The sequence below is a fragment of the Bradysia coprophila genome, unplaced genomic scaffold (genome assembly GCF_014529535.1).
Source record: "Bradysia coprophila strain Holo2 unplaced genomic scaffold, BU_Bcop_v1 contig_70, whole genome shotgun sequence".
Lineage (NCBI taxonomy): Eukaryota > Metazoa > Arthropoda > Insecta > Diptera > Sciaridae > Bradysia > Bradysia coprophila.
Genome location: NW_023503941.1, coordinates 3,020,633 through 3,034,910, shown reverse-complemented (window position 1 = coordinate 3,034,910; position 14,278 = coordinate 3,020,633). Strand labels below are relative to the sequence as shown.

At 37.7% G+C, this 14,278-nt stretch overlaps 2 protein-coding genes across 6 annotated transcripts in view; both read right to left on the bottom strand.

Moving 5' to 3' along the window:
* The window catches only part of LOC119083647 (serine-rich adhesin for platelets), a 136,066-nt gene that overhangs the window by 23,545 nt on the left and 98,243 nt on the right, over positions 1-14,278 (bottom strand). The window lies entirely within an intron of this gene.
* LOC119083733 (thioredoxin-2-like) lies at positions 1,409-2,044 on the bottom strand. Its single transcript, XM_037193535.1, has 3 exons — positions 1,930-2,044; positions 1,682-1,849; positions 1,409-1,616 (listed from the first exon to the last, which is right to left on the bottom strand). Exons 1-3 carry the CDS (start codon positions 1,954-1,956, stop codon positions 1,494-1,496), a joined length of 318 nt encoding a protein of 105 aa, XP_037049430.1. The 5' UTR covers positions 1,957-2,044; the 3' UTR covers positions 1,409-1,493.

Here is a 14,278-nt window from a genome sequence, read left to right as displayed (position 1 = left end):
GATTTGTGCTTCAAGTATGATTTCCACTCACTCATTTAGTCACTATACTTTTCCACTAATCATCAAAAAGGATGTAGCGACAGAAAATCGAATTTCTGGACTTCAACGATTCGTATCTACTGTGGAAAGCATTGGAATTACTAGAGTATTAGTCTTAAAACTCAACTCTTTCCATTGATCATCCTAATCTGCTATTAAGACCATTTTCGATCGAATTAAATCGCAATGACAGACATCACTAATGTCTCAACGAATTCGACGTTGTGAAGCACAAAAAAATGTATTTTCGCAATTTAATTGATATTTCCAGTCTGGTAACACACAACACATAAATCGACAGCGAACGAATAATTCTGAATGTCTGCTGGTATAACTGAGAGTTTCATAATCCCTCTGGTCTTATCTCGAAATTTCTTTACGACAAAAAAAAATTGCAAAATAATACGAGAGAGAGGAAAAATGTAGTTTTTTGAATAAAAATTTTTGGAATGCCAACAAAGAAACTAAAAAATTTGTTTTTTGCTCATAAAAATCATGTCGAAAAGTTTAAACGAGTTGTGAAAGTTGCCAAGTTATTTTTTTTGCGCTCGCTCGTATCGGGTACAAGGTACAGTACATATCAAATCCTGTTCCACAGCATTATTGTACGTATAGATGGGAAAATTGGCGAATTCTATTCAGAATCATATACATCCTATAACGTACCGTTACATGCATCGTACAGCAGATTGAGATGAGACGAGGAAGCATAGGAAGGAAATTATTATTTTTGTAATTGCAACGGTTTTTAGCGTATACAGTGATGGGAGATGGATCGATTACGTTTTCTTTTCTGTTTAAATGATTTAATGCTAAACAAAAGCTAATCCCAATGCTCCCACGTTGCTGGGCGAAGTTTACTGGATATTAGAAATGTTTCGAGCCAACTAACTGTTCATTATCCATGAGAAATTTCATTTCATTGAAGTGAGCGTTTAACTAAGCTTAGAAGAAAACGTTTCAATAGAAAGCAAATGTGGATTTCATCTTTCGTACGAGACGTTGACTGACAACAGCATCCAGCGTTGGTTATGCCATTAAAAATAGGTGTATACACAACTTGAGTGGGCACTGGGCACACACTTCAGTGGGCACACAAACTTCAGTGGGCACACAAACTTCAGTGGGCACACAAACTTCAGTGGGTACACAAACTTCAGTGGGCACACAAACTTCAGTGGGCACACAAACTTCAGTGGGCACACAAACTTCAGTGGGCACACAAACTTCAGTGGTGACACAACTTGAATGGTCGCAACTTCGCTGCTACTTTAAGTACCGCAAGTTTAGATTCCGACACATTTCAAATGCAACCTTTTGTGTGCAAACTTCAAGTCTGTCTCCATCTTCTCGACGAAGCCACAAGACGAAAAGTCTGGCTTCAATTTCAACGTGTAATTAGTCTGTCACAACCGAATTTCAAAGACTAAATTCTTTTCGTTTCAATTCTGACCTCACTTGTGCTTGGCTATCATCTCTCGCAGCTTGGCTTCGCTCGTCGTTACGTCCACTCGCGCATTGTTCTTATAAAATACGAAAGTAGGAACACCGACTACGTATTCCTGTCGGGTGATATCCTGGAACATTAAACAAGGAAAAGAAATTGTTTGGACGTGGAAAAAATGAAAATGAAAAACCCGACCCCATTCTCATCAATGTCAACTTCGAGGAAGACCACGGAACTTTTGAATTCGTTGTGCAAGTTTTCAATTGCTGGTTTGACCATTGTACAGTGTCCGCACCAAGTGGCAAAGAACCTAATTACAACCAAATTTCGACCGGCCTGTAGGATCTGTGCTCTGTAGTCTGCCTTTTGGGGTTGTGAATGAAATGAAAATTTTAATTTTCCGAATTGCAGTGAGTGCCGTCAGTGTCAGTAGTTATAGTTACTTCGTTGATGATGTGATGTATTCCCATTTCGGTATAAAAAGCCCTTGGAAAAACTAAGAATTTGTACAAGACTAACAAACAGCAACGAAATTCGAAAATGTCACTGACCTACTCAGACTTGGTTTCTAAATTATATTTATCTTCCATGTGTGACTATTTCATACATTACTCGTTTCTGTATATAAACTCTAAGCCATACGTTATTCTGGTTGTCTAGGGATATAATTTTATTACTCTTCTAGGGTAAATTTTATTTCCGTTTTTTATTTTGAAGAAAAAAACCAAAGACCCGACGGAGATTCGAACTCCGAACCTCCTGCATATCAACAAACTACGCTAACCATTACACCACCGAGTCTTCTAATACACCAGATATGCATACTCTAATGTTGCAGCGTGGGACTCAATTTATAAAGTACATAAGCAACATGTACTACAAAATTTAGGGTGTGTGTGTGTGTCGACGCCATGTGTTTTTTTTTTCGTTTAGAACGAAAAAAAAATCAAATTTTGACTAAACGGATTCTCTTCTTTCAAAACTTCATTGTTTTGTGTTTTACCTTTCGTAATTAGTTTTTCAATTGGACAAATATCTGCTGTGAAATATGCCATTGCATACGTGGTGTATCAATATGTAAAAAAGCGTAAGGTCTCAGTGCGCAGCAGATATTCGTTCGATTGGAAGTTTACTTACGATAAAGAGATCAGAATACTTTCTTTGCAATTTATTTTGATAAAACAAAAACAAACAAAAAACAAAAAATGTTTGTTGCGGGAAGAGAACTCACGATCTTATGCATAAAAAGTTCACGCTCTAGCCGATTCGGCCATTGAGACTCATGATTACATTTGATTTTGTTGTCATGAAACCCCGCATGTATGTAGAACATAAGCAATGACCATATATGCGTTAGTGACTCTGTCGCAGGTAGTCTGATCATTTTAAAAAGTACATAAGTATTTAACATGCACGACAAAATGTCGCGAGTGTATGTGTGACTCGCATAATTTGTTTAGAACGAAAAATAATCAAATTTTGACTAAATGGATTCTTGTTATTCAAAATTACGTTGTGTAGTGTTTTATCTCAGGATTTCGGTAACGCAATTAGTTATTCGATTGGACAAATATCTGCCGAGAAATGTGTCATTGCAAATATGGTGTAATCAATATGACAAAAAGGCTAAGGCCTCGGTGCCCAGCAGATATTTCTTCGATTAAAAATCTAGCTACTATACTGGAGATCAGTTTATTTACTATTTTTTGTGATAGAAAATGAAAAAAAAAAATGGAAAAAAATGTTTGTTATGAGGATAGAACTCAAGATCATATGCATAAAACTGACGCGCTCTAGCCGATTCGGCCACCGAGATTCACGATGATGTTTCGATTTGTTGCCATGATTTTGTTTAATTGTCACACATGATGCTTTTGTATACACATAAGCCAAACCTTTCAGTGGTGTTTGTATGCCTTCGAGTTTATATACAGAAACGCTGAATGTATGAAATAGTCACACATGGAAGATAAAATATCGTATTGCTATGTGAGAAAAATCTCGAATCACTTCTTATGTACATATTGTATACACACGCGTTCGCTTCGCTCACTTGTTATATACAATATGTACATACGAAGTAATTCTCGATTTTGTCTCACATAGCAATAAAATACTATTAATGGCAGTGTTTCAACCAAAGGCAAAGCTAATGGTATTATTGGTATCAAAATACATACTACTCTATTTGACGTGGTAAAACCTCTATTACCCTGCTAGGTGCTTTGCCAAAGGTCATAAACTAGTGAAGTTAATGCAAATATACACAAACACACAGAACCCAAGTTTTGGGTGAATTTGAGAGTCGCACTTCAATAGCATTTTCACTCTGGTGAAATACCGTTGCAACATTCATATTCACACGTAACACGTAAAGTCTCAGGTCGAATTTAATTCCATCGATCAGCGGGCGATCAATGTATCTTTGAACAAGCAACGGTTTCCGTTTCGGAATCTGCGATCAGTTCTATATAGAAACTATAAGGGAAAATTGGGTTCCGTATTTTTTATGATTCGCTGAGGATTCGCTCAATGAAAGTCTAGAACAGGTATGGTCGATCGGCGAATTCGTCTTAAACGTACTCACATTTTATGTCAAAATAATATGAAAATGAGTGCGTTTAAGTACGAAAATCAAATTTTTATGTCCTCCGGGCGGACAATAGACCATACCTGTTTTACACTTTCATTGGATTCGCTTTGGTTTCAAGTATGCAGTCTAACTATTCTCGTCAAAAAGTCTCGTTTTCGTGTGTTTATTGACCTCGCATTCGCCTCGGATCAATAAAATTCACACGAATACTCTAGGCTTCGTCCTCTTTTCACTATTCTTGTAAAATACTGTTGTTTTCAGGTCTATTCCCATTCACGCCGTAAGTGCGGTCGAAATTCAAAATGGAAAGTGCGGAGGTCTTTCTAACGTCGCGTCATTTTCATACAAGAAAGCGTTGAAATGTATTTTTCGGTTACTTTTTCATCAAATCGTTCACTTAAAACTCAAATTTTAGGCATATTTACGGCGTGAATTATTTTGATTTTGATGAATTAATCGACTAAATTGAATAACTTACACTAGTTTGACATTTCAAAACAATTGCGAAAAGCCTGCAAACAAAAGAATTTTATGTCAAAATCGCGTTGCTATGTGAACGTACAGTAACTCACGACTATGGTTGTACATAGCTAGAGACACAGCTAGACCTGGAAAATTGAATGATTAAGATCCATCATTTATTCTGCAAACCCTGCAAACAGACGAATAATTGAAAATCAGTTACGACTGACAGATGTCAAAAATGACAATAGAAGAATAAAAATTTGATCGCCATAAATGATGGATCTCTAAAATTCTAAAAGTAGCTGATGACAGGCGTTTTTATCGAAATCGACATATTTTCGGTTGAACTTTTGTACCAAATTTGTGGACATTTTAGCGATACTAAATCCTAACCTAACTCAGTCGAAAAATGAGGAAATCTGTAACTTAAACAATGTTCTCTACAGGTGTTACGATAAACAAACGAATTAGCTTAAGGAAAATTCATTTGTGTTAATCGAGACTGAAAAATAAAAAAAAAACGAGCCATCAGAACAGTCGGAGCGTTTGCTGCGACTGAGCCCCGTACAAACCCGTATATCTATTGCGTACGTGACCCTAGTGCGTCTGTCACCCTACTTTGACCGTAAGCCTATTGCGCCGGTTAATGTAGTTAAAGTAAAATTGTTATGTAATGTATACATCTTACAAATTGCGCATAGCGCAATTACGAAGCCCCGTACGACGTTCCTTTCAAATGAAACAAAAATTTCAAATCGCCCTAAAATTTTATTTTTTTGAAGGGCCTAGTATCGGCCTCAGTCCGAGGACCCAAATTTAAAATTTTTTTCAACTACATTCTATTCGGCCTTTGATTACCTTCCAACGTTTTTTCTTTTCGTTTTCGATGTTCGTGTCTATGCCTATAGAAGCAACATTGCCTATATAACTCCTCTTTAAGTTTCCTGAGCGCATATGACATCATTTCGTCGTAATTTTTCGATAATGTTGACGAACGATGCTTTTCTTCATGTCATCCGGAAGGCTTGAAAAGGTCTTGAAAAGGCTAGAGAAGATTTTGTGAATGTAGTCTTACGGGTGAATGGGAGTGTACCGGCCTAGGAAAATGACGCGAGTGCAGCGGGCGAAATGGAGTTCACTAGTAAACGTTCAGACGTTTGAAGTCTGTTCCTTTGGAGTGACGCGGAAAAAGGCAGAGGAAAAAGTATGTGTTGACGAAGGCTACGCTATTTCAGCTTTTCCGAAGTGTGTTTACGGTTTTCTAGTTTTTCAATGAATTCTCGATTGTAGACCCATTTTTCCGTTGTCTTCCGATTGTCTAGAGAATTACTCGGGCACGAATGATTCGTTTGATGTCGAGTAGAAAGACTGGTGTTTGTAGATCAACGTTATAATTCAAACTGATTTTTTTATTTTTTTTGTACGGACGACAATGCAGTGGTTTACATCAGTTAAGGACGTTGTTGGCTGTAAGGATTATGCGTGAAACACAACTGTTCTGAACAGATTACTGATCATTTTACCATTTTTAATTTACTGGTAATTTCCTGATTTCTGGTTATTTCCCGATTTCTAGTTATTTGCCGATTGCTAGTCATTTCCCTGTTTCTGGTCGTTTCCCGATTTTTGGTCATTACAAGATTTCTTGTCGTTTTCTCATTTTTAGTGATTTCGCGAATTCAGTCTGCTTCCGTGTTTCTAGTCATTTCCGAATTTTCCCGGTTTCTAGTAATTTCCCGATCTCCATCCATTTCCCGATTACTGGTCCTTTCCCGATTTCTGGACATCACCCGATTTCCTCCTTCCTTCCTTTTGAGGTAGTAAGTTGTTGTTGTGAACGTTGGAAAGTTTTCTGTTTCGTGTAAATAGCCTCAATACGAACAACGCACGCTCTGCGGATGGTGGCGGCAGAGTCGAAATTTTGCTTGATTTTTGCAAGTGGTTCCAGGTGGTTCCGGGTGGTACCTGTGGTCCAATCGAAAAGTGATGTATGGAAGGTGCCCCTTATTTTTGATAATGTACAAGTCGTCCATACATCATTTTGTCCAAAAACTTCAAATTTAGCCGATATAATTTTGGGTCATTTTGACTCTGCCGCTATTATCCGTGGAGTGTGTGTTGTTCGTATTGAGGGTATTTAGTTTCGTGGAGTTACTTTAAAGTTTTAAAGAAGTTAACTGGATCCCGAGTACTAGCTTACGATTCGACGGTGGTTTGGATGGTTAAATGTAATGAAAATGTTCATGTTTTTTAGTATTTAACGTAAAGTGGTCGTGGGTTCATCTCCCTCGTTGTCGACAGTCTGGTCCACGAACAGTTTAGTGAGCCCGCGACGCTCTTAGGCACGAATGGCGTAAGGTGCACTCTTTCCATCGAAAACAAGAATCAGGCCAGAATGACCAGTGAAAGTCGACACATGGCTGGAAGTCGATGAACTAAAGTTTACAATTGTGTTATGCTTGAGACGAACCTATGACAATTAAATGTCACAATTCATAGCTTACAAATGATGATGAGTGAAGTAAAAATGAAATAAGAATGACGCGATAATGGTAAGGCAAGATCAAAAGATAATTTGTAAAGTGTGAGCAGGAATGAGGTAATTTGATATGAATGTTGTTACTATGAATGAACCTGTAGCTAGTCCGATCACTTTGTCGAGCGACGGTGATTGTTGTTAGATTAAGTTACAACATACCTCGAGTAGCGATCCAGCGCTGTTCACGGTAAACGTGACTTGTTTGACATACAATGCACGCTTACTATGAACCGGAGAGTAAAAAGGGGGATCCAAGTGGATAACTCCCACTGTCAGTGGTTCAACGTTCAAACTCTACTGGTTATGTGCACAGGCACCAGCTCTTGATATGTCACGGTCACGGTCACGGTCACGGCCTTTGATTACCTTCCAAATGAAACAAAAATTACGAAAAACGGATGAAATTTGCTCGAGTTATTTTACACATAGGGCCCTAGTAGTGGCCTTAGTCCAAGGACCCAAATTTTTTTTTTCTACTACATTCTATTCGGCCTTTGGTTACCTTCCAAATGAAACAAAAATTACGAAAAACGGATGAAATTTGCTCGAGTTATTTTACACATAGGGCCCTAGTAGTGGCCTTAGTCCAAGGACCCAAATTTTTTTTTTCTACTACATTCTATTCGGCCTTTGGTTACCTTCCAAATGAAACAAAAATTACGAAAAACGGATGAAATTTGCTCGAGCTATATGTAAAATACACATAGGGCCCTAGTAGTGGCCTTAGTCCAAGGACCCAAATTTAATTTTTTTTTCAACAACATTCTATTCGGCCTTTGATTACCTTCCAAATGAAACAAAAATTACGAAAAACGGATTAAATTTACTCGAGTTATATGTAAAATACACATAGGGCCCTAGTATCGGCCTCAGTCCGAGGACCCAAATTTAAAATTTTTTTCAACAACTTTCTATTCGGCGTTCGATTACCTTCCAAATCAAACAAAAATTACGAAAAACGGATGAAATTTGCTCGAGTTATATGTAAAATACACATAGGGCCCTAGTAGTGGCCTTAGTCCAAGGACCCAAATTTAACTTTTTTTCAACAACATTCTATTCGGCATTCGATTACCTTCCAAATCAAACAAAAATTACGAAAAACGAATGAAATTTACTCGAGTTCTATGTAAAATACACATAGGGCCCTAGTAGCATTTCACTTCTAAGGCCCTAACTCACGGTCCACTCACCCGATTTTAAAAAACTTTTTTTTCCTGGATTGGTATTGACAATACCTATCATTTGCCGTGTCATTTACATTTCCATCGTTTATTTTGCCATAAATATCACCAAAAGACCTTAAATCACATAGGTGGCCCTAACTCACGAAGGGCCGACCCGAATATGCCCATCTTCGAACTTAGCCTCACCATTTCGACTATCTTTCAGGGAAAAATTTTGAAATCGGATTTGATTTACTCAAGATATCGACGTGACAGACGGACAGACAAAATTTTTATTGCAGATTCGTCATCTATGGACATAGGCAAACACTTTGCCCTTACCGTCTGCTTCGAATTCCATCAATTACACACGGCATCCTAATCCTATAAGCCCCTTTGTACTTCGTACGGGGCTAAAAATCAGGACGTCGTTTATGAACGACACCCATTGTCTTCGCCATCATTGCGAAATTCAGTCAAAATGACCCTTCCAGCTAACTGTTCTCACCCTGCTCGGTAATGAAGTACTTTTCCTACCCGCATAACAAACATATCCAAACGGAATCTTCCTTTCGCTTTTGTTTGTCTTTTCTTTTCTTCCTTATCACGAGATTTAAATTCAGAAATCCCTATTTTTTACCTCTATTCATCTGCCGTTCATGATGTAAATTCAAAGTTTGTAACCGAACGAAATGATATGTGTACGAACACGAACAGCACTTTAAACTCTTTCTTCCGCATGAAGCAACTTTTTTCTGTTTCGACAAACACAATTCGAATTATCGTTTGAAACGTACGTAGAGGAATTTGCGTCTGTTTCAAGTGAACATCTCACTGCTCTATCATATTTATTCTTACTCTATACGCATAGCATACAACCGTTTTCTACTCTATCTTCTACGTCATATACTACCTACGCTAGCTTAAAGTTTCGAATTATCCATCTCAATTCCATATGTCACTGTGTGACAATGTTGTTCAAATGATACTCGAAGGATGGAGAAAGTATTTGCAATTGGAACGGTAAGGTATCAAATCAACATTGAAACAGGGCAGGGACGTATCTAGCATCTGATTTGTCTTGTCAATTTTAAGGGCAGTATATTAGTATATCAGGGCAGTGTAAAGTTAACCAGAGTCGATTTGACGAGGAACCTAATTGCATCAGTAGGCCATCGATTGTGGTGCGAACCAATGCATGAAACGAATACGTAAGCGATTGTAACGGGATGTAGGCCCCTCCTTTGAATGGATTTGACGAAATAAAGTCTAAATTTTTGGTGATACCAGCGCAATTCAAGGAAAAGTGTTTCGAATGACAGCTGTCAAATAGAGTACTATTTTCGTATGAGACTTGAGAGCGTGCACTGATACCGATACGACTCTGCAAATCACTCAAAACTTTAAAACAAAATTTTTATCTTCAATATATACGACTGTTAGGAAACGGGTAGAAAAAACTTCGTATTACGTTACATTAAATGGCAGCAAACAATGAGCACAGACTTTTCTATGCTAAAAAAACACACAAAACAGAAATGTGGATACAAAACTCCTGAGTCAGAAGTTTGCCTTTTTTCTTCTTCCTCAGACGATGTTGCTGCAGTTGTGCGACAATTTTCAATAGAAAAATTGTCGCTTTCCACGTTGCTATATATATACGTAATGTCGCTGCTGAAGCTACGTATGCTCGTTTATATTTCGTTTTATGAGTGTGTGCAAAGCATCTAGCAGGGTAATAGAGGTTTTTACACGTCAAATAGAGTAGTTTTTGATACCAATAATACCATTAGCAGCCTTAATGGTAATATTGCAATGACATTATGAAAAACAAGAATAGACCGGCTAAAGCCTGGTGAGGTCTTTTTTCTAATTTCTGTTTGGAACTACCAACTACCAACTATTTGACCTACCAAAACTACCACATTTTCGAATTGCAATGTTAACTGTGAACTATCGGTTATCAGATAACAGATAATTATTATTTGCCTGGTGTTGATATGCTCATGGTGGCTTTGCAATTTTGAATGTCAATCCAGCTCACAACTACCAAAACTACCGACTACCAAATTCCCGATTTATAAATAGCCGAGCATGTAGAATAATTTCGTCAGTCGGTGCGTAGTTCTCGAATAGTAAACATCTCTTCCCCAAAAATTACGTTTGGTAGTCAATTATAGCCTTGGTAGTCCGACTACCAACTACCAAATTTTCGAATTGCAATGTTAACTGTGAGCTGTCGGTGATCAGATAACAAATAATTATTATTTGCCTGGTGTCGATATGCTCATGGTGGCTTTGCAATTTTGAATGTCAATCCATCTCGCAACTACCAACTACCAAAAATACCAACTACCGACTGAGAGCTACTAAAACTACCAAATTTGTGGAACAGACAGACAGACAGACAGACAGACAGACAGACAGACAGACAGACAGACAGACAGACAGACAGACAGACAGACAGACAGACAGACAGACAGACAGACAGACAGACAGACAGACAGACAGACAGACAGACAGACAGACAGACAGACAGACAGACAGACAGACAGACAGACAGACAGACAGACAGACAGACAGACAGACAGACAGACAGACAGACAGACAGACAGACAGACAGACAGACAGACAGACAGACAGACAGACAGACAGACAGACAGACAGACAGACAGACAGACAGACAGACAAACCGGCCATAATAGGGTATTTTTTCTAGAAGGAAAAAGACCTAAAAAGGTATGGAAATGTTCGCATACTTCGATTAAAGTACTAATTCATTTTTTTCTATTACCCTGCTAGGTGCTTTGGTGTTTGTGTGCAGAATGAAATTAAGTAGAGAGAAGAATGCAATTTTCCTATTATTTGGAGAACAAAAGTTTTTCTTTTTATTGTCTCTTATTGTTGAACCACATCGTTATCTAGTATGAAAACGTACTCGAATCATCATTTGGGACATTGTCATTGTTATATAATATTGTGGGCATGGGTGACATGGGTACCTACTTAATGTATGGATTAATAGTGATTGAATGATTGCAGGAAAAGTGTTTCTTCACTTCATTTGTATGATTGCGTTGCTCAACTTAAGCACATTTGATACAATACTGAATCAGTATTACTGATACAGTTGATTAGAGCGTATGCGACAGAAAAAAAGAAAAGAAATTAAATTGTGAGTTGAGAGCAAACATTGTTGAATTAGAAATGAAAAGAAATTTTGACAGAAAACCTAGGGGTCATCTGTCAACATTTTCAGATCGTAAGGAATTTGACAGATAATGAATGGTCATACTGTCAATTTTCCCGCGTTAACACAAAACCAATGGCACTACGTTCATATATTTTCTATTACATTTTCATTTTCGCTCGATGGATAAACCAGGCAGTTAGCCAGCCAATCGTGTATACTGCCTCTGAAAATTAAACAAAAGTGGCACATCTAAATTTTAATGGAGTATGAGCCGTTTTCTATCCGACTCTACTCTGGAGATATATTGATTCTGTCGAAAATATTATTAGCAGTCACTGGCAAGTGTTTTCACTTTACTAAAATCACAAATCAAAGTGTCCTTTTCAATTGAATAAGATCAAGTAGACATCGAAAAGGCCTATAAATACGGCGAATTTATATGAAAAAGATTCAGAATAAACACAACTACTGAACGGGCAACATGCCCTAAGTAACGAGTTTTTCTCAAGTAGATGTACTGGCACATGCGTGTTGGGGAGAATATCCCTCCAGTACAAATAGTAAAGTGAACCATCGATGCAGCGGCCGACCGACGAATTTAGGAGAAGTAAAATTCTTAACAGATTCAGTTAAGGTCGTGACAATGAGGAATGAAAAACAAATCAAACTTGTTGTAGTGTGTTGCCCTACACACTACTGGACTATAACGATAACAGTGAAGTCGAGGAGCCTAATAACAGGCGATTTTTATATACCAAGGCAAAACTGTATAATGTTCCAAAGAGAAAGCTAGTGAGCTTTACTAGTAGAAATCGATTATATCTTATCTGAAAGTTGCATTTTGAAAAATCCAACCGAACCACCGATACCTTTTTCTGTGCCTCTTTTAATAGCCACAGAGATACTCGCAAAAATCGATGGCACATTCAATCAAAAATGATAGTAGCCTTCTGGTGTGTTTGCATACAATATAATCCCATGTCTATGACGACCATGAATAATACAGAGATTACAGTGAGATGAAAAAGGATGATCCAATATAACAAGTGGATACCGACGCATAACAATATCGAAAATCCTAATCGTACTTTTGAATATTCAAATTGAATTTGACAGCCCCATCCAATAAAACAAGTTCGTTGTTAAAATCTTGCAATTCATGCCATCAGTGGGTAGAAGTTTGTAAATTCATTTATTACTATCTTTCTCACAGTCATACTTGTCACTTGTTGTCTTGCGGAGTGTACAGACCACCAAAAGCGAGAGCAATTTTTCTTGGGCAGCAATGACTGTTATCGACAACGAGGGCATATTTAAGCGACAATCTCTTCGTAAAATCCGATGAAACTGTGACCATCGATGTGGGTTCTTCTATCGATGAAAATGATGTGTCAGGTCAGCGGATAGTAATATTCATTTGGTTACCAAGTGGATAAAATAAGAAATTCCAATTAGAGCAAAAGTTTCCGGCGAGAGCGGAGCGATGGCCGCAATTCGCTCTAGTTGGAATTTTTTATTTTCTCCCCGAGGTGAACACATAAGTTTTCATCCGTGCGTGGCCTGAATAACCGCTTTGATCCACGAAATAAGCACATCAATGTGTCTCATGATTTTTCAAACAAAACAACGCGTCAGTAGCATAGAGAAAAAGTTCTCGTTCCCACCGCATGGGGAAAACATGCGATAAGAAAATAATAATTTTCTCACCTGAACTGTCACCATATGGAGCGTCAACAAAACTCCATCTTATCACCTCATTTAAGTGGAGAAAATGGAGTTATTCACGCCGCACACGCACGGATGAAAGTGCCTTATTATCAACACTGATGTAACCGAAACAAAATAGAATCAAAGATTTTCACTGGAGTGAAATCTAATCTACTATTTTGATCGACCCACATAATCACCATGTTTACCTTAATAGCAAGCGAGCATTGTATGTAGTAATACACTTACACCCGAATGAATAAGAAAATATTTTGGGAGAAAAGTTCTAGACATTTTCCATATATTTATATTCAATTATAAATTATTTATACATTTTCTTCCCGTTGAGTTGCCCGGACACGGTGGGTTGAGTGCGTGTTTGTTGTGTACATAGATATGAGATACTATGGATGTTATGGTATAACGTCACCATTGATTTAGTTCACATATTCATTGGAGAATAAATTTTATTAAAAAAGATCCGGAAAATGTTTTAGAGGGATGATGATGGATGTTCGAGCATCAAGGACAACGCTGGTGTCTCTTTCTCTATAGCCGCCCAACACACGGATAGTTTATTGTTATTCAAGATGGATAACAATTTGTAAAACGTAAAGGCTGAATAATGGTCGCTCTATCCATTTGCTTTTCCTTTTCGAAAATAAAATTCGAGTGGAAGTTTGTGTGTATCGAACAGGAACAAAAAAACATTTAGGCTACGCGGACCCGTACGATAGCGTTTCGAAAGCCATTTCACTTTAATGAAAAATTTTGCGCTAAAATCTCAATTTCTTTAAATTGTCAGCAACATTCATAGACGTACAAGGTCCGATTTTAAAATTCGTAGACGTCCCCTTCCCCTGATCTTCAAAACGTTATTTTACCGAAATCGGCTCAATTTTACTCGATCAACCTGACAAAAACACCTAGGGCCGAGTGAAATTTTGAACTAGGAAAATCACACTGGAAACGTAGTTCTACTTTCAATTTTACTGGTGTATCAAGTGTCCCGACCCAACGTTATAATAACTGACTGTTATGATATGGAGAAAGGAAATGTAATTTGGACCAGTTATTTTAGCTTTCCTTGGGGGATATGTCAAAAATGTATATGAAAATATGCAATGAC

What these genes read in the sequence shown, in the direction of transcription:
- LOC119083733 (XM_037193535.1), bottom strand. Translation starts at nt 1,956, where the DNA reads ATGGGAATACATCACATCATCAACGAA. An exon ending in TACATCACATCATCAACGAA is followed by an intron (nt 1,850 to 1,929) that starts GTAACTATAACT and finishes CAACCCCAAAAG; the next exon opens with GCAGACTACAGAGCACAGAT. An exon ending in TTGACATTGATGAGAATGGG is followed by an intron (nt 1,617 to 1,681) that starts GTCGGGTTTTTC and finishes TTAATGTTCCAG; the next exon opens with GATATCACCCGACAGGAATA.